The sequence below is a fragment of the Panulirus ornatus genome, chromosome 12, assembly GCF_036320965.1.
Source record: "Panulirus ornatus isolate Po-2019 chromosome 12, ASM3632096v1, whole genome shotgun sequence".
Classification (NCBI taxonomy): Eukaryota; Metazoa; Arthropoda; class Malacostraca; order Decapoda; family Palinuridae; genus Panulirus; species Panulirus ornatus.
In genome coordinates this window covers 31,290,595-31,317,655 of record NC_092235.1, presented here as the reverse complement: position 1 = coordinate 31,317,655, position 27,061 = coordinate 31,290,595, and the positions used below count along the sequence as shown (strand labels likewise).

The window sequence follows — 27,061 nt, the reverse complement described above, 5'->3', positions numbered from 1 at the left end:
TAATAGTGGAGGGAGGCAATGGTGTGGGTGCTGGTAAAAGTAATAGTGGAGGGCGGAATGGTGTGGGTTTTGGTGAATTAATAGTGGGGTATGAGGGAATGAAGTGGGCTGCTGGTGAATAAGTAATAGTGGAGAGGGACCCGCGCCCCATTGGTTCTAGTGCCCGTGTGGTGATCGTAATAGTGCAGGGATGGCAAATGTGCTAGGTGCTGGTGAAGTGATTGCGGCAGGGAGGCCAGTTATCGGTTTTACTTATCATGTGTCACTGTGAAAATCGACTTCATTCTCTTTTTTTTTGTATTCTGTTTCTTGATGTGAATAACAAAGAGTATTGCAGCTAAAAGTTTCTCGTGTTACCATCCGAAATCTACTATGCATGTTTTTCATTTGCAACTCCTTTGACTTTTCTGGTAATGAAAATACTTTGACCCATTTTATATTTTCTTTTTTTATTTAACGTGCCCTTTTCTGTAATAACACTCAGTTTTTTACTTTTTCATATGCTTCTTGCAGAACCAAGAAAAACACTGTTCATTATTTAGTTTACTTGTACTTTCACATAACATCATTCTTGTGAGTGTTTGGTAACTCATTTCTCCACTGGTTATTGTGTGCAGCTTTGAGTAGGAGATGGTGTGCAAGATTATTTATTAAAGATGGCTAGAAATCTCCCTCTTGTATTTTAAACTTTTCTTAAAGGGGGAAAACGGAAACAAGTTGTCATGCAAGGAGTGCTCCCTCCTCCTCAAGGCTCAGATGGGGTGTCTAAAAATGTGTGGATGTTACAGAGGATGAGAAAATAAGGAGAGAAGAAGATAAGTGGAATGTTCGGGAAAGGATCCTCGAATGTTTTGCTTTTGGTGAACGAAGCTCAAGGGGTAGGGGAAGAGTTGCTTTGAGAATGTATGGTAGTAAAGTCAGGGGTTGGTGAGAGGACAACGAGCAATGGAGGAGTAGCACTACTCCTGAAGCAGGAGTTGTGGGTAGTTGTGATAGAGTGTAAGAAAGGTAAACTCTGGATTGATATGGGTTTTAAGCTGAAAGTGATGGAGAGAGGTGGGTGTTATTGGTGCCTATGCACATGGTTCATGAGAAAGAAAGATAATGAGAAGCAATAAGTGTTTTGGGAGCAGCTGAGTGTGTGTTAGCTGCTTTGATGCACGAGACCCAGGTTTTATAGTGATGGGTGATTTCAATGCAAAGTGCGTAATGTGGCAGTTGAGGTTATTATTGGTGTACAGGGGATGTCTGTGTTGTAAAGGAAAATGGGTGAGAGCTGTAGCTTTGTGTGTGAAAAAGGATTGAGGTGCTTGGGAATACTGGTTTAAAATGAAAGCCTGCTAGGCGGTGGGTTTGGATGGTATTGCTGTGGAATTTATTAAAAAAGGGGGTGACTGTGTTGTTGACTGGTTAGTAAGGATATTCAGTGTATGTATGGCCCATGGTGAAGTACCTGAGGATTGGCGGAATGCATGCATAGTGCCATTGTACAAGGCAATGGGGATAAAGGTGAGTGTTCAAATTACAGAGGTATAAGTTTGTTGAGTATTCCTGGGAAATTATATGGGAGGGTATTGATTGAGAGGGTCATGGCATGTACAGAGCATCACACTGGGGAAGAGCAGCGTGGTTTCAGAAGTGGTAGAGGATGTGTGGATCAGGTGTTTGCTTTGAAAAATGTATGTGAGAAATACTTAGAAAAACAAATGGATTTGTATGTAGCATTTATGGATCTGGAGAAGGCATATGATAGAGTTGATACAGATGCTCTTTGGAAGATATTAAGAGTATATGGTGTGGGAGACAAGTTGTTAGAAGCAGTGAAAAGTTTTTATCGAGGATGTAAGGCATGTGTACGAGTAGGAAGAGAGGAAAGTGATTGGTTCCCAGTGGATGTCGGTTTGCGGCAGGGGTGCGTGATGTCTCCATGGTTGTTTGACTTATTTATAGATGGGGTGGTCAGGGAGGTGAATGCAAGAGTTTTGGAGAGAGGGGCAAGTATGCAGTCTTGTGGATGAGAGGGCTTGGGAAGTGAGTCAGATGTTGTTCGCTAATGATACAGTACTAGTGGCTGATCCGGCTGAGAAACTGCAGAAGCTGGTGACTGATTTTGGTAAAGTGTGTGAAAGAAGAAAGCTGAGAGTAAATGTGAATAAGAGCAAGGTTATTAGGTACAATAGGGTTGAGGGACTAGTCAATTGGGAGGTAAGTTTGAATGGAGGAAGTGAAGTATTTTTGATATCTGGGAGAGGATTTAACAGCAGATGGAACCATGAAAGCTAGGAAAAGACAACAAAGGCCACATTCATTCACACTCAGTCTCTAGCTGTCATGTGTAATGCACTGAAACCACAACTCCCTTTCACATCCAGGCCCCACAAAACTTTCCATGGTTTACCCCAGACACTTCACATGCCCTTGTTCAATCTATTGATAGCATGTTGACTACGGTATACCACATCCTTCCAATTCACTCTATTCCTTGCAAGACTTTCACCCTCCTGTATGTTCAGGCCCAATCGCTCAAAATCTTTTTCACTCCATCCTTCCACCTCCAGTTTGGTCTCCCACTTCTCCTCATTCCCTCCACCTCTGACACATATATCCTCTTTGTCAATCTCTCCTCACTCATTCTCTCCATGTGACCAAACCATTTCAATACACCCTCTTCTGCTCTCTCAACCACACTCTTTTTATTACCACACATCCCTCTTACCCTTTCATTACTTACTCAATCAAACCACCTCACACCACATATTGTCATCAAACATCTCATTTCCAATACATCCACCCTCCTCCAAACAAACCTATCTATAGCCCACGCTTTGCAACCACATAACATTGTTGTAACCACTATTCCTTCAAACATCCCCATTTTTGCTCTCCGAGATACGTTCTGGCCTTCCACACATTCTTCAATGCTCCCAGAACCTTTGCCCCCTCCCCCACCCTGTGACTCACTTCCGCTTGATTGGTTCCATCTGCTGTTAAATCCACTCCCAGATATCTGAAACACTTCTTCCTCCAGTTTTTCTCCATTCAAACTTACCTCCCAATTGACTTGTCCCTCAACCCTACTGAACCTAATAACCTTGCTCTTGTTTATGTTTACTCTCAGCTTTCTTCTTTCACACACTTTACCAAACTCAGTCACCAACTTCTGCAGTTTCTCACCCAAATCGGCCACCAGCGCTTTATTATCAGCGAACAATGATTGACTCACTTCCCAAACCCTCACATCCACAATAGACTGCATACTTGCCCCTTTCTCCAGAGCTCTTGCATTCACCTCGCTAACAACCCCATCCATAAACAAATTAAACAACCAGGGAGACATCACAAAGCACCCCTGCAGCAAACCGACATTCACTGGGAACCAATCACTTTCCTCTCATCCAATCATACACATGCCTTACCTCAATAAAAACTTTTCACTGCTTCTAGCAACTTACCTCCCACACCATAGACTCTTAATACCTTCCACAGAGCATCTCTATCAACTCTGTCATATGCCTTCTCCAGAACCATAAATGCTACATACAAATCCATTTGTTTTTCTAAGTATTTGTCACATACATTCTTTAAAACAAACACCTGATCCACACATCCTCTAGCACTTCTGAAACCAAACTGCTCCTACCCGGTCTGACGCTCTGCACATGCCTTCACCCTCTCAATCAGTACCCTCCTTACTACCAGTCTCTTCTCTCTTCTCATCATGGAAGCCCTCCCTTCTTGTATTTCTAATTGTGTAGGGATGTAATGAAGATGAGAAAAGAAGAGAAACAGGTTGTAAGTTTGAGGAAAGTAACCTGTATTTTCTGGCTCTGAGTGAAACAGACCTCAGTGGCAAAGGGAGGGAATGGTTTGGAAATGTTTTAGGAGTAAAGTCAAGTATTGGTGAAAGAACAAGACATAAGGAAGGAGTAGCACTGCTCCTGAAGCAGTAGTTGTAGGAGTGTGGGATAAAGCATAAAGAAGTAAATTCTAGATTAATGTGGATTAGATTAATGTAAGTAAATGGCAAGAGATGGTTGACTATTAGTACTTATGCGCCTCACCATGAGGAGAAAGATCATGAGAGGCAAATGTTTTGGAAGCAGTTGAGTTTGTTAGTAGTTTTGATGTAAGAGACTGGGTATCAGTGATGGGTGATTTGAATTTGAAAGTAATGTGGCGATGGAGGGTATGAGGCATATTCAGTGTTATGAATGGTAATGATGAACAACTTGTGGAGTTGTGCTGAAAAAGGATTGATGATTGGGAATGCCAGGTGTAAAAAGAGAGATGTACACAAGTATGCATATCTGAGTATGAAAGATGGTCAGCAGGCTTTATTGGGTTACATATGAACTGAAAGGCATGTAAAAGAAAGACTTCTGGATGTAGATGGTGATCTGATAGAGGCAGGTGGAAAGATGTCTGATCACTGTCTCGTGGAGTTGAGGGAGACGTTTTGTAGAGGTTTTTGGTTTTTGAATAAGAGGAAACAGTGTCAGGGAGAATAGAGTGGTGAGAGTAAGTGAGCTTGGAAAAGAGACTTGTGTGAAGAAACACCAGGAGAATTTAAGTGTAGACTTGCAAAAGGTGAGAGTAAATGAAGCAAGGAGAGTGGATGAGGAATGGGAGGTATCTAGGGAAGCAGTACTGGCGTATGCAAGAGATGCATTTGGCATGCAAAAGGTGGGAGATGGGCAGATTAAGTTAGGGTTGTGAGTGGTGAATTGAAGAAGTAAAGTTGCTGATGTGAGAAAAAGGAGAGGCCTTTGGCCATTACTTACAGGGGAGGAGTGCAAATGATGAGGAGATATATAAGGGAAAGTTGCAGGAGTGTGACTGAGGCCACTGATACAACGATTATGTTTTAGACGAAACTGCAGTCAACTGTCAATTTCCATTCCTCTCTCATATGCCCACTTTATCCACAACAGTGCTAATATTAAATGTTTATCCACAACAGTGCTAATATTAAATGTTTTCCAAAAATTTTCCTTCCCTCCTTTAACAGCACACTTAGTTCTTCTTTCTTTTTTTTTATTGAATTGCAGTCTTCGTTTATGCTAATCCCATTTGATAATCCGTTAGTCTGTCCCATGGTATCATCCAAACCCTTCAGCTGTTCTCATCTTTTTTTAACTATTAGTATTGTAAAATTTATGTACTTGTTTCCTTCTGCACACTATATCCACCCCTCATTCACACACATGGTACCTTCTGTGGATCTTTCTTCACATCTCTTTGTCATGCACATTCACCATTCTTGCTTTAGGTAGATATGTTTTTATATATTAATTGTCTTGACTTTGTTGTCAGTGTTATACTTATGTACTAGATTTGATACCAGAAACTTATTTTCTGAATAAGAAAACAAAGACCCCCAGAATCAGTACCATTTCCTCTAATACTTTATTTTCCAAGATGAACTGTCTGGCAGCAGTGGATCTCCACACACTAAACGACAAGTCAAGGGTGGGAACACAACTCCATCATCAACATCTTCAAGGAATCAATCACCACGAACTGTTGCCACTGAGGCTCGTTTACGGCAGGCTGCCACTCCAAGAAAGGGTAGTCAACGTAACTCAGCTAACCTTGGTTCATCAAGTTTGCAGGAGGAGTTATTCAGGCTCATCAATCCAGATTACATTTCTGATACTGAATCACAAGCATCTCGGGATAGTTTAGAACGACCAAGAGCATACAGTTTGGGGATTTCTGGTGGTAGTGGACCTTTATCTCAAGGTAGTAAGAGTAACAGTAGTTCTCTTGACCGCCCTGCAATCAAGTCAAGTGGTGGCAAGGCCAGTGGAGAAAGACCCAACCCATCACAGTCACATTTGAACACATCAGCTAAACCACCTGCTTTATCACATCGTAGTTTTCCTGTTGCTTCAGGTCTTCCAAAACAACATTCATCCCTTATCTCAACATTAGCTCAGGGGCAAAACTGTCCAGACAGAAACCAAAATGTTCCATCACAAACTGAAGTGTCAGAAGTAGTGGTTCTCACTGCTCGACCAGCAACTGTCATATCAAATTCATCCACCTCTAGTCCAGCCACAACCAGTGATCAGCGAGCAGATCAGAAAGCAGCACTATGTCCAGATTTATGCAGTGAAGACCAGTCACACGCTCTGGACCAACCATCTTGTGCTGCTGTTAAGGAGGGGTGAGTGCTGACTTTCAAATTGAAGGGGATGTGTCTAAAGCAACATTCACTAACCAGCTGTTCTTCATTTTCAGTTGTCACTTACTGTTTGCCTTTATCTAGTAGGTAGATATTCTTTGATAGTTATAATTCATTACTGGAAATCAGTGAATTAATATGAAATAGTAAGTTGAAAATGATTTCTCATTACCTTTTATATCATTATAAACAGTTGATCCTGACTTCCCATAATGATGTAAGCCATATGGAATTAAGATTTGACAACATATACCAAAAAAGTATGAAATGTGATTTCTTAATATTAAATTGCTTTTCCTCTCATAGTGAGATAATGTCAGGAACAGAAGGACGACAACCTCAATTGGACACATCCATTCTCTAGTTGTCACATATAATGCACTGAAACCTGAGCCAAGCCCCATGAACTTTTTTTTTTTTTTTGGTTTATCCTGAGTTTCATATGCCTTGGTTCAGCCCATTGACAGAACGATGCCACATGTACACATGTATACCACAGCGATCCAACTCACTCTATACCATGCATGCCCTCACCCTTCTGAAAAATTCTGAAAGTTTAGTCTTTGATACCCCAGATCTCTCTCACTCCACGCCTCCATCTGATAGGTCTACCCCTCCCCATTGCATGTGCATGTTGTCTTTGTCAGTCCCTCTTCATATGTCCAAACCATTTCAGCACAGCAAAACCACATATTTAATTTTTAAACTCTCTCTCTCTCTCTCTCTCTCTCTCTCTCTCTCTCTCTCTCTCTCTCTCTCTCTCTCTCTCTCTCTCTCTCTCTCTCTCTCTCTCTCTCTCTCTCTCTCTCTCTCTCAGGGTTCCAGTGAAGTAATAGTGGAGGGAGGTAATGATCTGGTAGCTGGTGAAGTAATAGTGGAGGGAGGCAATGGTGTGGGTGCTGGTGAAGTAATAGTGGAGGGAGGCAATGATGTGGGTGCTGGTGAAGTAATAGTGGAGGGAAGCAATGATGTGGGTGCTGGTGAAGTAATAGTGGAGGGAGGCAATGGTGTGGGTGCTGGTGAAGTAATAGTGGAGGGAGGCAATGATGTGGGTGCTGGTGAAGTAATAGTGGAGGGAGGTAATGATCTGGTAGCTGGTGAAGTAATAGTGGAGGGAGGCAATGGTGTGGGTGCTGGTGAAGTAATAGTGGAGGGAGGCAATGATGTGGGTGCTGGTGAAGTAATAGTGGAGGGAGGTAATGATGTGGGTGCTGGTGAAGTAATAGTGGAGGGAGGCAATGGTGTGGGTGCTGGTGAAGTAATAGTGTAGGGAGGCAATGATGTGGGTGCTGGTGAAGTAATAGTGGAGGGAGGCAATGGTGTGGGTGCTGGTGAAGTAATAGTGGAGGGAGGCAATGATGTGGGTGCTGGTGAAGTAATAGTGGAGGGAGGCAATGATGTGGGTGCTGGTGAAGTAATAGTGGAGGGAGGTAATGATGTGGGTGCTGGTGAAGTAATAGTGGAGGGAGGCAATGGTGTGGGTGTTGGTGAAGTAATAGTGGAGGGAAGCAATGATGTGGGTGCTGGTGAAGTAATAGTGGAGGGAGGCAATGGTGTGGGTGCTGGTGAAGTAATAGTGGAGGGAGGCAATGATGTGGGTGCTGGTGAAGTAATAGTGGAGGGGGGCAATGATGTGGGTGCTGGTGAAGTAATAGTGGAGGGAGGCAATGGTGTGGGTGCTGGTGAAGTAATAGTGGAGGGAGGCAATGGTGTGGGTGCTGGTGAAGTAATAGTGGAGGGAGGTAATGATCTGGTAGCTGGTGAAGTAATAATGGAGGAGGCAATGGTGTGGGTGCTGAAGTAATAGTGGAGGGAGGTAATGATCTGGTAGCTGGTGAAGTAATAGTGTAGGGAGGCAATGTTGTGGGTGCTGGTGAAGTAATAGTGGAGGGAGGCAATGATGTGGGTGCTGGTGAAGTAATAGTGGAGGGAGGCAATGGTGTGGGTGCTGGTGAAGTAATAGTGGAGGGAGGCAATGGTGTGGGTGCTGGTGAAGTAATAGTGGAGGGAGGCAATGTTGTGGGTGCTGGTGAAGTAATAGTGGAGGGAGGCAATGGTGTGGGTGCTGGTGAAGTAATAGTGTAGGGAGGCAATGTTGTGGGTGCTGGTGAAGTAATAGTGGAGGGAGGCAATGATCTGGTAGCGGAGTATGGAGGCAATGTGTTGTGCTGAAGTAATAGTGGAGGGAGGCAATGATCTGGGTAGCTGGTGAAGTAATAGTGGAGGGAGGCAATGTTGTGGGTGCTGGTGAAGTAATAGTGGAGGGAGGCAATGATGTGGGTGCTGGTGAAGTAATAGTGGAGGGAGGTAATGGTGTGGGTGCTGGTAAAGTAATAGTGGAGGGAGGCAGGATGGTGGGGTGCTGGTGAAGTAATAGTGGAGGGAGGCAATGTTGTGGGTGCTGGTGAAGTAATAGTGGAGGGAGGCTATGATGTGGGTGCTGGTGAAGTAATAGTGGAGGAGGCAATGGTGTGGGTGCTGGTGAAGTAATAGTGGAGGGAGGCAATGATGTGGGTGCTGGTGAAGTAATAGTGTAGGGAGGCAATGTTGTGGGTGCTGGTGAAGTAATAGTGGAGGGAGGCAATGATGTGGGTGCTGGTGAAGTAATAGTGGAGGGAGGCAATGGTGTGGGTGCTGGTGAAGTAATAGTGGAGGGAGGCAATGGTGTGGGTGCTGGTGAAGTAATAGTGTAGGGAGGCAATGTTGTGGGTGCTGGTGAAGTAATAGTGGAGGGAGGCAATGATGTGGGTGCTGGTGAAGTAATAGTGGAGGGAGGCAATGGTGTGGGTGCTGGTGAAGTAATAGTGGAGGGAGGCAATGATGTGGGTGCTGGTGAAGTAATAGTGGAGGGAGGCAATGATGTGGGTGCTGGTGAAGTAATAGTGGAGGGAGGTAATGATGTGGGTGCTGGTAAAGTAATAGTGGAGGGAGGCAGTGATGTGGGTGCTGGTGAAGTAATAGTGGAGGGAGGTAATGATGTGAGTGCTGGTGAAGTAATAGTGGAGGGAGGTAATGATGTGGGTGCTGGTGAAGTAATAGTGGAGGGAGGCAATGGTGTGGGTGCTGGTGAAGTAATAGCGGAGGGAGGCAATGATGTGGGTGCTGGTGAAGTAATAGTGGAGGGAGGCAATGGTGTGGGTGCTGGTGAAGTAATAGTGGAGGGAGGCAATGGTGTGGGTGTTGGTGAAGTAATAGTGGAGGGAGGCAATGATCTGGTAGCTGGTGAAGTAATAGTGGAGGGAGGCAATGATGTGGGTGCTGGTGAAGTAATAGTGGAGGGAAGCAATGATGTGGGTGCTGGTGAAGTAATAGTGGAGGGAGGCAATGTTGTGGGTGCTGGTGAAGTAATAGTGGAGGGAGGCAATGGTGTGGGTGCTGGTGAAGTAATAGTGCAGGGAGGCAATGGTGTGGGTGCTGGTGAAGTAATAGTGGAGGGAGGCAATGGTGTGGGTGCTGGTGAAGTAATAGTGGAGGGAGGCAATGGTGTGGGTGTTGGTGAAGTAATAGTGGAGGGAGGGAATGATGTGGGTGCTGGTGAAGTAATAGTGGAGGGAGGCAATGGTGTGGGTGCTGGTGAAGTAATAGTGCAGGGAGGCAATGTGCTAGGTGCTGGTGAAGTGATTGCGGAGGGAGGCAGTTATCCGGTTTTACTTACTCATGTGTCACCTGTGAAAAATCTGACTTCATTCTCTTTTTTTCTGTATCTGTTTTTGATGTGAATACAAAGAGTATTGCAGCTAAAACTGTTCCTAGTGTTACCCCATACAGAACATCTTCCTATGGCATGTTTTCATTTGCAACTCCTTTGACTTTTCTGTTAATGAAAATACTTTGACCCATTTTCATATTTTCTTTTATATTTAACGTGCCCTTTTCTGTAATAACACTCAGTTTTTTACTTTTTCATATGCTCTTGCAGAACCAAGAAAAACACTGTTCATTATTTTCGTATCCATTGTACTTTCACATAACATTCATTCTGTGAGTGTTTGGTAACTCATTTCTCCCACTGTTTTTGTGTGCCAGCTTTGAGTAGGAGACTGGGTGCAAGATTATTTACTTAAAGATGGCTAGAAACTCTCCCCTCCTTGTATTTTAACTTTCTTAAAGGGGAAACGGGAAACAAGTTGTCATGCAAGGAGTGCTCCTCCTCCTCCAAGGCTCAGACTGGGGTGTCTAAAAATGTGTGGATGTTACAGAGATGAGAAAAAAGGAGAGATAAGTGGAATGTTTCGGGAAAGGAACCTAAATGTTTTGGCTTTGAGTGAAACGAAGCTCAAGGGTAAAGGGGAAGAGTGCTTTGAGAATGTCATGGGAGTAAAGTCAGGGGTTGGTGAGAGGACAAGAGCAATGGAAGGAGTAGCACTACTCCTGAAGCAGGAGTTGTGGGAGTATGTGATAGAGTGTAAGAAAGTAAACTCTGGATTGATATGGGTAAAACTGAAAGTGGATGGAGAGAGGTGGGTGATTATTGGTGCCTATGCACCTGGTCATGAGAAGAAAGATCATGAGAAGCAAGTGTTTTGGGAGCAGCTGAGTGAGTGTGTTAGCAGCTTTGATGCACGAGACCAGGTTATAGTGATGGGTGATTTCAATGCAAAGGTGAGTAATGTGGCAGTTGAGGTTATAATTGGTGTACAGGGGATGTTCAGTGTTGTAAATGGAAATGGTGAAGAGCTTGTAGATTTGTGTGCTGAAAAAGGATTGGTGATTGGGAATACCTGGTTTAAAAAGAGAGATAATACATAAGTAGGAGAGATAGAGATGGCCAGAGAGCGGTATTGAATTACATGTTAATTGATAGGCGCATGAAAGAGAGACTTTTGGATGTTAATGTGCTGAGAGGGGCAACTGGAGGGATGTTTGATCATTATCTTATGGAGGCGAAGGTGAAGATTGTAGAGGTTTTCAGGAAAGAAGAGAAAATGTTGGGGTGAAGAGTGGTGAGAGTAAGTGAATTTGGAAAGGCGACTTGAGTGAGGAAGTACCATGAGAGATTGAGTGCAGAATGGAAAAAGGTGAGAGCAAATGACATAAGGGGAGTGGGGAAGGAATTGGATGTAATTATGGAATCAGTAATGGCTTGCGCAAAAGATGCTTGTGGCATGAGAAAGGTGGCTGGTGGGCAAGAAATGGAATGAGTATTTTGAAGGTTTGATGAATGTGTTTGATGATAAAGCGGCAGGTATAGGGTGTTTTGGTTGAGGTGGTGTGCGAAGTGAGAGGGTCAGGGAGAATGGTTTGATAAACAGAGAAGAGGTAGTGAAAGCATTGAGGAAGATGAAAGCTGACAGGATGGCAGGTTTGGATGGTATTGCAGTGGAATTTATTTAAAAAAAAAAAAAGGGGGGGGTGACTGTGTTATTGACTGGTTGGTAAGGATATTCAGTGTATGTATGCTTGCATAGTGTCATTGTACAAAGGCAAAGGGGATAAAGATGAGTGTTCAAATTAAAGAGGTATAAGTTTGTTGAGTATTCCTGGGAAATTATATGGGAGGGTATTGATTGAGAGGGTAAAGGCATGTACAGAGCATCAGATCGGGGAAGAGCAGTTCGTTTTCAGAAATAGTAGAGGATGTGTGGATCAGTTGTTTGCTGTGAAAAATGTATGTGAGAAATACTTAGAAAAACAGATGGATTTGTATGTAGCATTTATGGATCTGGAGAAGGCATATGATAGAGATGCTCTGTAGAAGGTATTAAAAGTATATGGTGTGGGAGGTAAGTTGCTAGAAGCAGTGAAAAGTTTTTATCGAAGATGTAAAGCATGTGTACGAGTAGGAAGAGAGGAAAGTGGTTGGTTCCCAGCGAATGTCAGTTTGCAGCAGGGATGCGTGATGTCTCCATGGTTGTTTAATTTGTTTATGGATGGGGGTTGTTAGGGAGGTGAATGCAAGAGTTTTGGAGAGGGGGAAGTATGCAGTCTGTTGTGATTGAGAGGGGTTGGGAAGTGAGTCACTTGTTGTTCGCTGGTGGCTGATTCGGATGATAAACTGCAGAAGTTGGTGAGTGAGTTTGATAAAGTGTGTGAAAGAAGAAAGCTGAGAGTAAATGTGAATAAGACCAAGGTTAATATTAGGTTCACTAGGGTTGAGAGACAATTCAATTGGGAGGTAAGTTTGAATGAAGAAAAACTGGAGGAAGTGAAGTGTTTTAGATATCTGGGAGTAGATTTAGCAGTAGATGGAACCACGGAAGTGGAAGTGAGTCACAGGGTGGGGGAGGGGGCAAAGGTTCTGGGAGTGTTGAAGAATGTGTGGAAGGCAAGAACGTTATCTCAGAGAGCAAAAATGGGTATGTTTGAAGGAATAGTTGTTCCAACAATGTTATATGGTTGTGAGGCATGGGCTGTAGATAGGGTTGTGCAGAGGAGGGTGGATGTGTTGGAAATGAGATGTTTGAGGACAATATGTGGTGTGAGGTGGTTTGATCGAGTAAGTAATGAGAGGGTAAGAGAGATGTGTGGTAATCATGAGTGTTGTTGAAATGTATATTGAATGTATATTGAAATGTATATTGAAATGGTTTTGTCACATGGAGAGAATGAGTGAGGAAAGATTGACATAGAGGATATATGTGTCAAAGTTGGGCCTGAACATACAGGAGGGTGAAAGGCATGCAAGGAATAGAGTGAATTTGAATGATGTGGTATACTGGGGTCAACTTGCTGTCAATGGATTGAACCAGGGCATGTGAAGCGTCTGAGGTAAACCATGGAAAGTTCTGTGGGGCCTGTATGTGGAAAGGGAGCTGTGGTTTTGGGGCATTATACATGACAGCTAGACTGAGTGTGAATGAATGTGACCCTTGTCTTTTCCTAGCACTACCTAGTGCGTGCACAGAGGGTGGGGTGCCGTTTCATGTTTGGTAGGATGGCGGCAGAAATGGATGAAGGCAGCATGCATGAATATGTACATGTGTATGTATGTATATGTCTGTGTATGTATATGTATGTATAAGTTGAAATGTATAGGTATGTATATATGTGTGTGTGTGTGAGCGTTTATGTATATACATGTGTATGTGGGTGGGTTGGGGCATTGTTTTTTCTGTTTCCTTGCGCTTCTTCACTAACACGGGAGACAGCGACAAAGTATGATAACTAAATATTTCTTTTCTTTTCGTACTATTCGCCATTTCCCGTGTTAGCGAGGTAGCATTAAGAACAGAGGACTGGGTCTTTGAGGGAATATCCTCACCTGGCCCCCTTCTCTGTTCCTTCTTTTGGAAAATTGAAAAAAAAGAGAGCGGAGGATTTCCAGACCCCCCACTTCCTCCCCATTTAGTCACCTTCTACGGCACCCAGGGGATATGTGGGAAGTATTCTTTCTCCCCTATCCCCAAGGATAGTAAATAAATATATTTTTTCATTATATATTTTATATATTTTGCTTTATCGCTGTCTCCCGCGTTAGCGAGGTAGCGCAAGGAAACAGACGAAAGAATGGCCTAACCCGCCCACATACACATGTATATACATACATGTCCACCCATGCACAATATACATACCTATACATCTCAATGTACACACATATATACACACACAGACATATACATATATACACATGTACATAATTCATACTGTCTGCCTTTATTTGTTCCCATCGCCACCTCGCCACACATGGACTAACAACCCCCTCCCCCCTCATGTGTGCAAGGTAGCGCTAGCAAAACACCAAAGGCCCCATTCGTTCACACTCAGTCTCTAGCTGTCATGTAATAATGCACCGAAACCACAGCTCCCTTTCCACATCCAGGCCCCACACACTTTCCATGGTTTACCCCAGACGCTTCACATGCCCTGGTTCAATCCATTGACAGCACGTCGACCCCGGTATACCACATCGTTCCAATTCACTCTATTCCTTGCACGCCTTTCACCCTCCTGCATGTTCAGGCCCCGATCACTCAAAATCTTTTTCACTCCATCTTTCCACCTCCAATTTGGGCTCCCACTTCTCCTCGTTCCCTCCACCTCTGACACATATATCCTCTTGGTCAATCTTTCCCCACTCATTCTCTCCATGTGACCATACCATTTCAAAACACCCTCTTCTGCTCTCTCAACCACACTCTTTTATTTCCACACATCTCTCTCACCCTTACATTACTTACTCGATAAACCACCTCACACCACATATTGTCCTCAAACATCTCATTTCCAGCACATCCACCCTCCTGCGCACAACTCTATCCATAGCCCACCCCTCGCAACCATACAACATTTTTGGAACCACTGTTCCTTCAAACATACCCAATTTTTGCTTTCCGAGATAATGTTCTCGACTTCCAAACATTCTTCAAGGCTCCCAGAATTTTCGCCCCCTCCCCCACCCTATTTTTTTATATTTTTTTTATTTTATTTTGCTTTGTCGCAAAATATACATACCCATACATCTCAACGTATACATGTATATACACACACACACATATAGATATATACACATGTACATAATTCATACTGTCTACCTTTATTCATTCCCATCGCCACCTCGCCACACATGAAATAACAATCCCCTCCCCCTCATGTGCGCGAGGTAGTGCTAGGAAAAGACAACAAAGGCCACATTGATTCACACTCAGTCTCTAGCTGTCATGTGTAATGCACCGAAACCACAGCTCCTGTTCCACATCCAGACCCCACAAAACTTTCCATGGTTTACCCCAGACATTCACATACCCTGGTTCAATCCATTGACAGCACATCGACCCTGGTATACCACATCGTTCCAATACACTCTATTCCTTGCACGCCTTTCATGCTCCTGCATGTTCAGGCCCCAATCGCTCAAAATCTTTTTCACTCTATCTTTCCACCTTCAGTTAGGTCTCCCACTTCTCCTCGTTCCACCCACCTCTGACACATATATCCACTTGGTCAATCTTTCCTCACTCATTCTCTCCATGTGACCAAACCATTTCAGAACACCCTCTTCTGCTCTCTCAACCACTCTCTTTATTACCACACATCTCTCTTACCCTATTATTACTTATTGGATCAAACCACCTCACACCAGATGTTGTCCTCAGACATCTCATTTCCAGCACATGCACCCTCCTCCGCACAACTCTATCTATAGCCCACGCCCTGCAACCATATAACATTGTTGGAACCACTATTCCTTCAAACATACCCATTTTTGCTTTCCGAGATAATGTTCTAGACTTCCACACATTCTTCAACACTCCCAGAACTTTCACCCCCTCCCCCACCCTATGATTCACTTCAGCTTCCATGGTTCCATCCACTGCCAAATCCACTCCCAGATATCTAAAACACTTCACTTCCTCCAGTTTTTCTCCATTCAAACTTACCTCCCAATTGACTTGTCCCTCAACCCTACTGTACCTAATAACCTTGCTCTTATTCACATTTACTCTCAGCTTTCTTCTTTCACACACTTTACCGAACTCAGTCACCAGCTTCTGCAGTTTCTCACCCGAATCAGCCACCAGCGCTGTATCTTCAGTGAACAACAACTGACTCACTTCCCAAGCTCTCTCATCCACAACAGACTGCGTACTTGCCCCTCTTTCCAAAACTCTTGCATTCACCTCCCTAACAACCTCATCCATAAACAAATTAAACAAACATGGAGACATCACGCACCCCTGCCGCAAACCAATATTCACTGAGAACCAATCGCTTTCCTGTCTTCCTACACGTACACATGCCTTACATCCTCGATAAAAACTTTTCACTGCTTCTGACAACTTACCTCTCACACCATATATTCTTAATACCTTCCACAGAGCATCTCTATCAACTCTATCATATGCTTTCTTCAGATCCATAAATGCTACATACAAATCCATTTGCTTTTCACAGGTTGGCTTTGAACCCTGTGTTGCATCAGGTTACCTCAGCCACATGGAGGTTAAGACACACACACACACACACTAGACTTTTAATGTTTTACATGTGTCCCAGCTTCATCTCGGTGGGGATTGCATTGACTTTAATCCCACGCGGCTCCGATGGTATGACAAATATTTCGATGGACAGACAAATATGCATACACATCGGAGTGGCTTCAAACCCTGGGTAGGGTATCTGACTACCTCAGCCACACGGATGTTATAAGACACACACACTAGACTTATAGGTGCTTCTACATGTGTCCCAACCTTATCTCAGTGGAGATAGGATTGACTTTAATCTCATTCGGCTCCAATGGTTTGACAAATATATATATATACACCATGGGTTGGCTTCAAACTCTGGATAGGATGTCTGGCTACCTTGGCAACAGTAGTCCTCCTATTCCATATACCCTTAACACATCCCACCAAGCATTGTACTTGACTCTCATATGTTTTCTCCAGATCCATAAAGGCCATACAACTTCTTACCTTTCACTAAATACTTTTCCATGGTCATCTGTACTACAAAAATCTGATCTGCACATCCCCTATCTTTCCTAAAATTACCTTGTTCTTCACTTATTCTGCATTCAGTATTTCCACCTTTGTCAGTTATTATTCTTGCATACTTTTTCCTGGTATATTTAAGACTTGTTCCCCTATGAATGTTACATACATCCTTAGCACCTTTTCCTTTGAATAAAGGAGTTATAATAGCTTTCACCTAATCCTCAGGCACAACCTTCTCTTTCCATGCTAAATTACTTATAAGATGCATCCATTATGTCACACTTTCTCCTCCATACTTCAGCATTTCAGCTGTAATCCCATCCACTCCAGGTGCCTTTCCTATCTTCAGCCTCATTATTGCCCTTCTTACCTCTCTTTTTGCTATAGGCCCTTGCACTTGTATTCTCTTCCTTCCTTCATACCCATGCATGTAACAACTGCTGCCTCCCCTTCTCCTACATTCATCAGTTCTTTAAAATACTAAGAAGGAAACAGAAGGAGGAAGTGAAGGAGGCTTTTGGGAATCAAAAGCTAAACACTTGGGGGATGAGAGGCATGCATGAGATGATTGAATATGATTGATAAGGTATACATGGGGGTGACATGTCATTGGATTGAGTCGGGGCATATGAAGCATTCAGTGTAAATCATGAAATGGCCTGTGGTATTTTATTTTGGATGATAGGCTCTGATTTCATTTCATTATACATTACAAAGCATGGATGAGTGCAAATGAGCTTGTTCCTCATTTATTCTTGACAGTACATTGCTAAGGCAGGAGAAGCAGCTGTGTATAACAAAATTATCTTCAGTTCTCTTACATTCATAATATATTTTCACATTCCACCAACTCGCATCAACCTGCAACTTTTGTTAAAAGTGGCTACAGGCATGTTATTTTCAGCCAAGGCAACTTGCACCTTATGTGGGCTGTATTCACAGAGCTGGTGTCCCAAACATAACCTCAAAGTCTAACACTAAGCCAGGGACACCCAGCTCCCTGAGATAGACTTGTTAGTGTACTACCCTGAGTACCCTGATCACATATTATCAAAGCTGTTTTCGCCCTTGAAAGAAATATTTGTAAACCATTGTAATATGTGTTTCTCTGATCTTGCAGCAAAAACCAACAGTGGCAAGATTCTAACAGGGAAGACAAGACAACGGTGGATATTACTAGAGAACAGAGTGGTGGGTTAGATGTGGACCAAGAGTGGATGAGTTTAGTGAATACAGCCACACAAGCCATTCAGAAGAGTAGAGACATTATAGGATCCCAGACCCGCCCACCACCACCACCCACACAAAGCTGGTCATCCCATCATACAAGCACACGGTATATCTCTGTTTCTCCCTTTAATGCATTACATTTTCATATTCTGAATGTAAGAGAGATAAAACTAAGATAGCTGCTGCAGGGGAAAATGTGTATTTTCCATCCCACCTCTGTGTGGCATCTCCACGGTCACCTGTTAATATCTTCATAAGGATATGATTTCTTTTTGATTATATATGTATATGAGCTGCCAGTAGATTTTTTGGAGAGACTAATCATATATTGAATGTGAGAGGCATTAAAGAGGGAGAAGTAAGAAGTTATTAAATGTGAGAGGCATAAAAGAGAGAGAAGTTAGAAATTGGAAAATATCTTAAGAATTTGGGAGAAAGTGTGAATTTGCCTTTCTTTTTTTTTTTTTTTTTTAAGAGGAGGGCAAGCCAGAGTTCTTAGGAAAGATATAGGAGGGTAAAGAATTTCAAAGTTTGGCAGGATGAGTTATACAGATCACAGTGGCCCTCTCTTGAGTTGGCAAAAGCCACACAGTAATCATATGTTGCAGTAGCTTGCCAGTTATTACATGGCCTAGCAGCTCTAGCTAATGGTAGGGGCATAGAACAGCAGAAACACAGGAGCAGAAACCAGAGAAATGTTTGTAGAAGAGGGAAATTGAACCATCACTTCAGCTTAGGGCAATTTGGTCAGACTGGGAGAGTTTATGAATCATATTGCTTTGGACTTGACTCTGTCTAGCAAGTATGAAAAGCTAGAAACACCTTGGATGTCAGAACTGTCCGACATATAAGGAAGGATTATTCCAACATATAATTGAGAAGAATTTACAGTATCTGATCACTGACACACCCAGTTTCTTGAAGGTGAACGTATTTGTTTGTGTCATATGGATTTTCCATGATGGGTTAGAAGTTACAGGCACACCAGATGAAGTGTGTTTTTTGTTATGAGTGTTGGAATATCATTTGAGATGGAAAACTTGTAAGGAAGTTGGGCAGAAATTAAGTTCTAGAAATATCATATTTGACCAAGGCAGAAATTAAGTTCTAGAAATATTAAATTTGACCAGTTAGTTTAGAAGTACTAACTGGACCAGATCACATCTTCCCCACTGGGAAAAGTTGTAAGGGTATTGAACGAGAGATTGCCAAAAATTGGAATTTATAAGTATTGAGCTTGACCAGATTGCATCTTCCCCTTTGGAAAAAATTTTTAGTGTTATTAAAAGAGATAATGGGGCAGAAATTGAGTTTTTGAAGTATTAAACTTGACCAGATCACATCTTCCCCATCTCTTCGATGTATGTCAACTGAGTTATATTTCTCTCTTGTGTCTCCCCTGATGATGTGATTATTACATGAAAGTGCACTTGGGAACTTATCAAGTTTCATTTTCCCTGTGGACTCATAAGAATATATATGTATATGTGTGGATGGGCCATCCTTCATCTGTTTCCTGGCGCCACCTCACTGACACAGGAAACGGCAATCAAGTATAATGAATGAATATATTACAGAGGCATAAGTTTGTTGAGTATTCCTGAAAAATTATATGGGAGGGTATTGATTGAGAGAATGAAGTCATGTGCAGAGCATCAGATTGGGGAAGAGCAGTGTGGTTTTAGAAGTGGTAGAGTGTGAGTGGATTGGATGTTTGCTTTGAAGAACGTGTATGAGAAATACTTATAAACACATGGATTTGTATGTAGCATTTATGGATCTGGAGAAGGCATATGTTAGGGTTGATAGAGATGCTTTGTGGAAGGTCTTAAGGGTATATGGGTGTGGGAGGTAAGTTGCTAGAAGCAGTGCAAAGTTTTTACCAAGGATGTTCCCAGTGAATGTCAATCTGCGGCAGGGGTGTGTGATGTTCCCATGGTTGTTTAATTTGTTTATGGATGGGGTGGTTAGGGAGGTAAATGGACATCAGTCCCTGTACAACACACTGCTGTATTTCAATTTATCCTGTGCATGCCATTCATCCTCGTGCATGTTCAGGCTACATCCTCTCAAAACATTTTTTATTCACATTTTTTACTTCATCCTTCCATCTCCAGTTTGGTCTCCCAATTCTCCTTTTCTCCCTTCACTTCTGGCACAATTATTCTCTTGGATGACCTGTTCTCACTCTCTTCATATATCCATACCAGTTTAGCACTCTTCTCAGCTCTCTCAACCATACTCTTCTTGATTACTGCATCCTTTTCCTTCTATTATTATTTATTCAGTCAACCCTCCTCACATCACATAGTTTCATCAAACAGTTCATATCACACAATCACCCTCCATACATTCTCATCTGTACCCCATACTTCACATGCATACACCCTTGACACTACTATACCTTCAAACTTACCCATTTTTTACCCTCCCAGTAGTGACCTCTTTCAACACAATCCTCAATCTTCCCAAGATCTTTTTTCCCTCACCCAGCGCATGGCTCATTCCATCTCCCATGGTTTCATTCACTGCCATATATGCACTCCCAAATATCTAGAGCATTTCACTTCTGATAAGTTTTCTCCTTTCAAACTCACATTGTAAATAAACCTTCTTTATTCACTGCTGAACCTAATAAGCTTACCTTTATTCACATTTACTTTCAGCTTTCTCCTTTCACACATTTTCCCAAACTCAGATACCAGCTCCTGCAGTTTTTCTCACAAATCTGCCACCAGTGTCATGTTAACAGCAAACAGCAACAGTCCCATCTCCCTGGCCCTCACAACATACTTGCTCCTTTCTTCATAACCCTTTTATTCACCTCAACTCACCACCCCTTCCAGAAACTTATTAAACAGACATGGTAACACCACACACCCTTGCTGCTGTGGAACTATCCTCTCCTAGAACCACTCACGCTCCTCTTCCCTCTCACACACTTGTTACTCCCATAATGGAAGCTCTTAACTGCTTTTAGCAGCTTTCCTTCCCACCATATGTTCACAGCACCTTCTGAAGAGAACTTTTATCAACCCTATAATACACTTTCTCCAGGTCCATAAATGCCCCCATACAGGTCCCTTTGTATCTTTGAATATTTTTTGCATACATTCTTCAAAGCTGCCACCTGATCCACTCATCCTTTACCTCTCATGAAGCTTACCAAGCACACTCAACAAACTTATGCCTCTGATACTTGGACATTCAATTTTGTCCCCCTTACCTTTATATGATAGCACTTTATAGGCATTCCAGCAATCTCAGGCACTTCCCCACTAGCCATTAATGCAATGAAAATCCTAACTAACCAATTAGCAACACCATCACTCCCTTTCTAAAGAAATTCAACTGCATTACCATCCACTCCAGCATCTTTCCTGCATTTCATGCACTTCATCGTATTCAGTACTTTCACTTCCCCCTCTCTTTTCACCAAATCACTTTCCTTGACTCATTCATATACCTCCACATCCAAAAGAACCCACGCTTCTACCTAACATCGAACACATTCAACATCCCCTCAAAATGCTCACTCCAACTCTTCACCCCATTTCTGCCCATCATCACTTCCCTATTTTCCTCCTTCACTGATGTTTCCATTAGTTCTTTTGTTTTTCTTACACTCTTTTCCTCCTTCCAAAACATTTTACCATCCCTGAAGTTTGCTGATACTCACTCACCCCACATCTCATTGCACTTTTTCAGCCCCGATACCTACTCAATACAAACAGCTGCTTCCTTTTGTATATCTCCTAATTACATGTACTCCTTTCCTATCAATAATGCCCATACTCCTCTCTTTTTCGTTCTACAGCAACTTAACTTCCTCACCCCTCCACTTACTCCTGTTTTAACTGTCAGCATACTTCTATCATACATGTAAGAAGTGATTCCCTAAACATCTCTGATTCCTTACTCACTCCCCTAACCTGTCCACCTTCCACATGCCACATACTTCTCTCATACATGTAAGAAATGCTTCTCTAAACATCACCCATTCCTCACTCCTGTAACCTGTCCACCTTCCACATGCCTCATACTTCTCTCATACATGTAGGAAGTGATTCTCTAAATATCTCCCATTCATCATTAATTCCCCTGGCTTCATTTAATATCACTTTTTGCTATATGGTACTCATTTTCTCCATGTATCTCTTCTCACAAGCATCTTTTCCAAGCTCACTCACTTTCATCACCTGCTCTTTACCCACTTTTTTTCATCTTTGCTCAAAGCTTATACAAACCTTCCTCCTCACCTCAACCAGTTAATAATCAACCATACCACCAGCTGCTCCTGTGCACACATTCATATCCCAGAGCCTCTCTTACAAATACCTGTCTTGTACTACATAATCCGATAATATCCTCTTCTCATCATACCAATTCACACAAGTACATATACTGGTTTGTGTCCTTTTTAAACTGGTTGTCCCCGTCACCAGTGCTTTTTCTGAGCACAACTCCACAAGATGTCCACCATTCTAATTCACAACACTGGGTACTCCATGCCTTCTCAGTTATACCCTCAACTGCCACATTACCTGCACTTGGATTCCAATTACCTAACATTAATACTCGATCCCTTGCATCAGAACTAAAGACACTCACTCAGCTCTTTTCATAAGTATCAAGATTGAGAATTTTCTTTGACTTGCAGAACAAATGAGGATGAAAGTGCTGGTGTAGATCCATCAGTTCTGCATGACCGTGTGGCTCAGCTGGAGCGCCGTTTAGCAGCAGAACAACAGCGCTCTGAAAAATTGGAGGATGAAGTCACCCAACTGCGCACTGAGAACCGAAAACTGCAAGAGGACAGCAGGGCAGCAGCACAACAGCTTCATCAGTTCACAGAGTGGTTTTTCAACACCATTGACAAAACCTGAGCTTTGTTAGAACTTTGCTCCATTTTTGTTTTACTTTGATGATAACATCAGATACCATACTGTCTGATTTATTAAGGTACCCGTTAATCCATGAATGGGATTTTATTTAGTAAGTTCTGCAAGCAGATGTAAAAGCCCCAGTTTGAGACCAGATATGAAGCAATGACCTTGGATATGTCGGTAACAGCACATAAAACCAAAGCTACATTAGAATATGAAATTATAAAACTGACAAAAGAACAAGCTTTTACACCAAATCACACATTTAGGAAACAGATTTAGGGAGCAGAAAACAATGCTGAATGGTATCCTTAATCTTCTAGCCATAGGTTGATGCCTATATGGTACCTAACCTGCAGCTCATTAAGGTTGGGCTTTATTGGCCACAAGATAATTATTATCAGTATGTTATAGGGAGAGTTTTACAGGTGATGCCCCCGCCTCTTAACATGTATATGTAACATGCCTTGTATTTGTACACACACTCACAAACTTCCCAGGTGATACTGGTGTGATACCTGCCCTGCAGGGCTTTGCTAGCCATAGAATGATGCTAATGTAATCCATAACCTGCAGCATATTAACACTTTACAAAGCCAGTTTGGCTCCCCTGACCCACATTTTTATTCATTAATTTGATGAGTAGGGAAGAAGGGATACTTTCCAAGTATTCCTTGCATGTTGTAGGTTACTAAAGGGGACAGTAGCAGGGGATTGGAAACTCTTTCCCCCTTGTATTTACACAAAAGCTGGGAGAGAAAAAGCCAAGCAAGGAGTGCTCATCCCCTCAAGAGACTTAGGCTAGGGTGTCAACATATGTGGATGTAACCAAGATGAGAAGGGAAAGATGGTAGTATGCTTGAGGAGAGGAACGTGGATGTTCTATCTCTGTGCAAAACAAAGGGGAAGAATGTTTTGGGTGTGTCATAAGGGTAAAGTGAGGGGTTAGTGTGAGGGTGAGAGATGAAGTACTCAAGTAGCACTGCTGCTGAAGGATGATATCTGGGGATGTGTGAGTGTGTAAGGAAGGAGCCTCACTCTGGTGTGGGTAAAACTGAGAGTGATTTACAAGAGGTGGGTGATTGTTTTTGCTTATGCACCTGGAAATGAGTTGACTAAAGAAGAGAGGCAAGTGATTTTGAAGGAGCTGAGTGTGTGTGTTTCAGCAGTTATGATACAAGGGATTGACAATTAGCAATGGGCAATTTGAATTAGAGAGTGGAAAATGAGGCACTTGAGAATTTTGTACAGGGGCATGGTTTTATGAATAAGTGGTGAACAGCTTGTGGAGTTTATGCTGAAAAAGCACTGATTGAGAATATCTGGTTTAAGAAGAGGAACATACATAAGTATACATGGGTGAGGAAAGATGGTAATGGGGCTACCTGTCTATCTATATCTCTGATGCTTGTTCCCTCTGGGAGCTCCATCAAGGAGGTGGCTATGGCAAAACTCTTCATTATCGAATTATGTACTAATTGATAGGTATGCACATGAGAGGCTTTTGGATGTAAATGTGTTATGGGCAGCTAGTAGGATTTATGATCATTACTCAGAGTTAAAGAGGCTTTAGGAATGATATAAGTGGGAAGCAGGTTTTCATTATGAGTATGCTTCTAAAAGAGGTTAGTGAGAAGAGATACCAGATGAGGTTAAGTGTATGATGGGAAAAAAGTGGGGTAAATGAAGCTAGGGTTCTGGTCGAGGAATGAGTGTTTTCAGGGAAGCAGTTCTTACATGTCAATGTGCCTTGGTTGGCAAAATCCCAGTGCAGTACTATTGTACAAAGGCAAGGGGCACAAAAGTGAAGCTTCAAATTACAGAGGAATAAGTTTATTAAGTGTATCTAGTAAGTTGTATGGGAGAGTGATGATTGAGAGGGTGGTGGCATGAACAAAGCTCCAGATTGAAGAGGATCATTGTGGCTTCAAGGATGGTAGAGGATGCATGAATCAGTTGTTTGCTTTCATATATGTGTATAAGTAAAAATTAAAGAACTGAAGGCTTTTCTTGATCTAGAGAAATCATATGGTGGGGTTAAGAGAGATGCTCTGTGAAAGATGTGAATGTATGATGTAGTAGAAAAGCTCCTAGAAGCAGAGGAGTTTTCATTAAAAGGCAAAGGCACATATATATATATATATATATATATATATATATATATATATATATATATATATATATTTATATATCCCTGGGGATAGGGGAGAAAAAATACTTCCCATGCATTCCTCACGTGTCATAGAAGGTGACTAAAGGGGATGGGAGCAGGGGGCTGGAAACCTTCCCCTCCTTGTATTTTAAATTTCTAAAAGGGGAAACAGAAGAAGGAGTCATGTGGGGAGTGCTCATCCTCCTCAAAGGCTCAGACTGGGGTGTCTAAATGTGTGTGGATGTAACCAGGATGAGAAAAAACGAGAGATAGGTAGTATGTTTGAAGAAAGGAACCTGGATGTTTTGGCTCCGAGTAAAACGAAGCTCAAGGGTAAAGGGGAAGAGTGGTTTGGGAATGTCTTGGGAGTCAAGTCAGGGGTTAGTGAGAGGACAAGAGCAAGGGAAGGAGTAGCACTACTCCTGAAACAGGAGTGATGGGAGTATGTGATAGAGTGTAAGAAAGTAAACTCTAGATTGATATGGGTAAACCTGAAAGTGGATGGAAAGAGATGGGTGATTATTGGTGCATATGCACCTGGGCATGAGAAGAAAGATCATGAGAGGCAAGTGTTTTGGGAGCAGCTGAGTGAGTGTGTTACTAGTTTTGATGCACAAGACCGGGTTATGGTGATGGGTGATTTGAATGCAAAGGTGAGCAATGTGGCAGTTGAGGGAATAATTGGTGTACATGGGGTGTTCAGTGTTGTAAATGGAAATGGTGAAGAGCTTGTAGATTTATGTGCTGAAAAAGGACTGGTTATTGGGAATACCTGGTTTAAAAAGAGAGGTATACATAAGTATACATATGTAAGTAAGAGAGATGGCCAGAGAGCGTTCTTGGATTACGTGTAATTGATAGGTCTGCGAAAGAGAGACTTTTGGACGTTAATGTGCTGAGAGGTGCAACTGGAGGGATGTCTGATCATTATCTTGAGGCGAAGGTGAAGATTTGTAGAGGTTTTCAGAAAAGAAGAATGTTGGGGTGAAGAGAGTGGTGAGAGTAAGTGAGCTTGGGAAGGAGACTTGCGTGAGGAAGTACCAGGAGAGACTGAGTACAGAATGGAAAAAGGTGAGAACAAAGGACATAAAGGGAGTGGGGGAGGAATGGGATGTATTTAAGGAAGCAGTGATGACTTGTGCAAAAGATGCTTGTGGCATGAGAAGCGTGGGAGGTGGGTTGACTTGAAAGGGTAGTGAGTGGTGGGATGAAGAAGTAAGATTATTAGTGAAAGAGAAGAGAGAGGCATTTGGACGATTTTTGCAGGGAAGTAATGCAAATGACTGGGAGATGTATAAAAGAAAGAGGCAGGAGGTCAAGAGAAAGGTGCAAGAGGTGAAAAAGAGGGCAAATGAGAGTTGGGGTGAGAGATTATCATTAAATTTTAGGGAAAATAAAAAGATGTTTTGGAAGGAGATAAATAAAGTGCATAAGACAAGGGAACAAATGGGAACATCAGTGAAGGGGTAAAATGGGGAGGTGATAACAAGTAGTGGTGATGTGAGAAGGAGATGGAAGGAGTATTTTGAAGGTTTGTTGAATGTGTTTGATGATAGAGTGGCAGATATAGGGTGTTTTGGTCGAGGTGGTGTGCAAAGTGAGAGGGTTAGGGAAAATGATTTGGTAAACTGAGAAGAAGCAGTAAAAGCTTTATGGAAGATGAAAGCCGGTAAGGCAGCGGGTTTGGATGGTATTGCAGTGGAATTTATTAAAAATGGGGGTAACTGTATTGTTGACTGGTTGGTAAGGTTATTTAATGTATGTATGACTCATGGTGAGGTGCCTGAGGATTGGCGGAATGCATGCATAGTGCCATTGTACAAAGGCAAAGGGGATAAGAGTGAGTGCTCAAATTACAGAGGTATAAGTTTGTTGAGTATTCCTGGTAAATTATATGGGAGGGTATTGATTGAGAGGGTGAAGGCAGGTACAGAGCATCAGATTGGGGAAGAGCAGTGTGGTTTCAGAAGTGGTAGAGGATGTGTGGATCAGGTGTTTGCTTTGAAGAATGTATGTGAGAAATACTTAGAAAAGCAAATGGATTTGTATGTAGCATTTATGGATCTGGAGAAGGCATATGATAGAGTTGATAGAGATGCTCTGTGGAAGGTATTAAGAATATATGGTGTGGGAGGCAAGTTGTTAGAAGCAGTGAAAAGTTTTTATCGAGGATGTAAGGCATGTGTACGTGTAGGAAGAGAGGAGAGTGATTGGTTCTCAGTGAATGTAG

General features: G+C 42.4%; 2 protein-coding genes across 9 annotated transcripts in view; one reads left to right on the top strand and one right to left on the bottom strand.

Moving 5' to 3' along the window:
- LOC139752007 (uncharacterized) overlaps nucleotides 1–22,542 on the bottom strand; it is a 42,557-nt gene extending 20,015 nt beyond the window's left edge. Inside the window, exon 1 of the mRNA XM_071667786.1 lies at nucleotides 22,405–22,542. The gene's annotated coding sequence lies outside the window, so the exon portion shown is untranslated. The remainder of the gene's footprint in view (nucleotides 1–22,404) is intronic.
- Nucleotides 1–24,570, top strand: part of LOC139752006 (uncharacterized) — a 269,198-nt gene extending 244,628 nt beyond the window's left edge. For 7 of the 8 annotated variants that reach the window (XM_071667778.1, XM_071667779.1, XM_071667782.1 and 4 more), the window contains 3 exons: nucleotides 5,419–6,169; nucleotides 17,684–17,899; nucleotides 22,454–24,570. In XM_071667778.1, coding sequence (XP_071523879.1) covers nucleotides 5,419–6,169; nucleotides 17,684–17,899; nucleotides 22,454–22,679 — 1,193 coding nt within the window. In that variant the 3' untranslated portion in view covers nucleotides 22,680–24,570. The remainder of the gene's footprint in view (nucleotides 1–5,418; nucleotides 6,170–17,683; nucleotides 17,900–22,453) is intronic. The other variant, XM_071667783.1, reaches the window with a different exon arrangement.
- The last annotated feature ends 2,491 nt before the right edge of the window (nucleotides 24,571–27,061 follow it).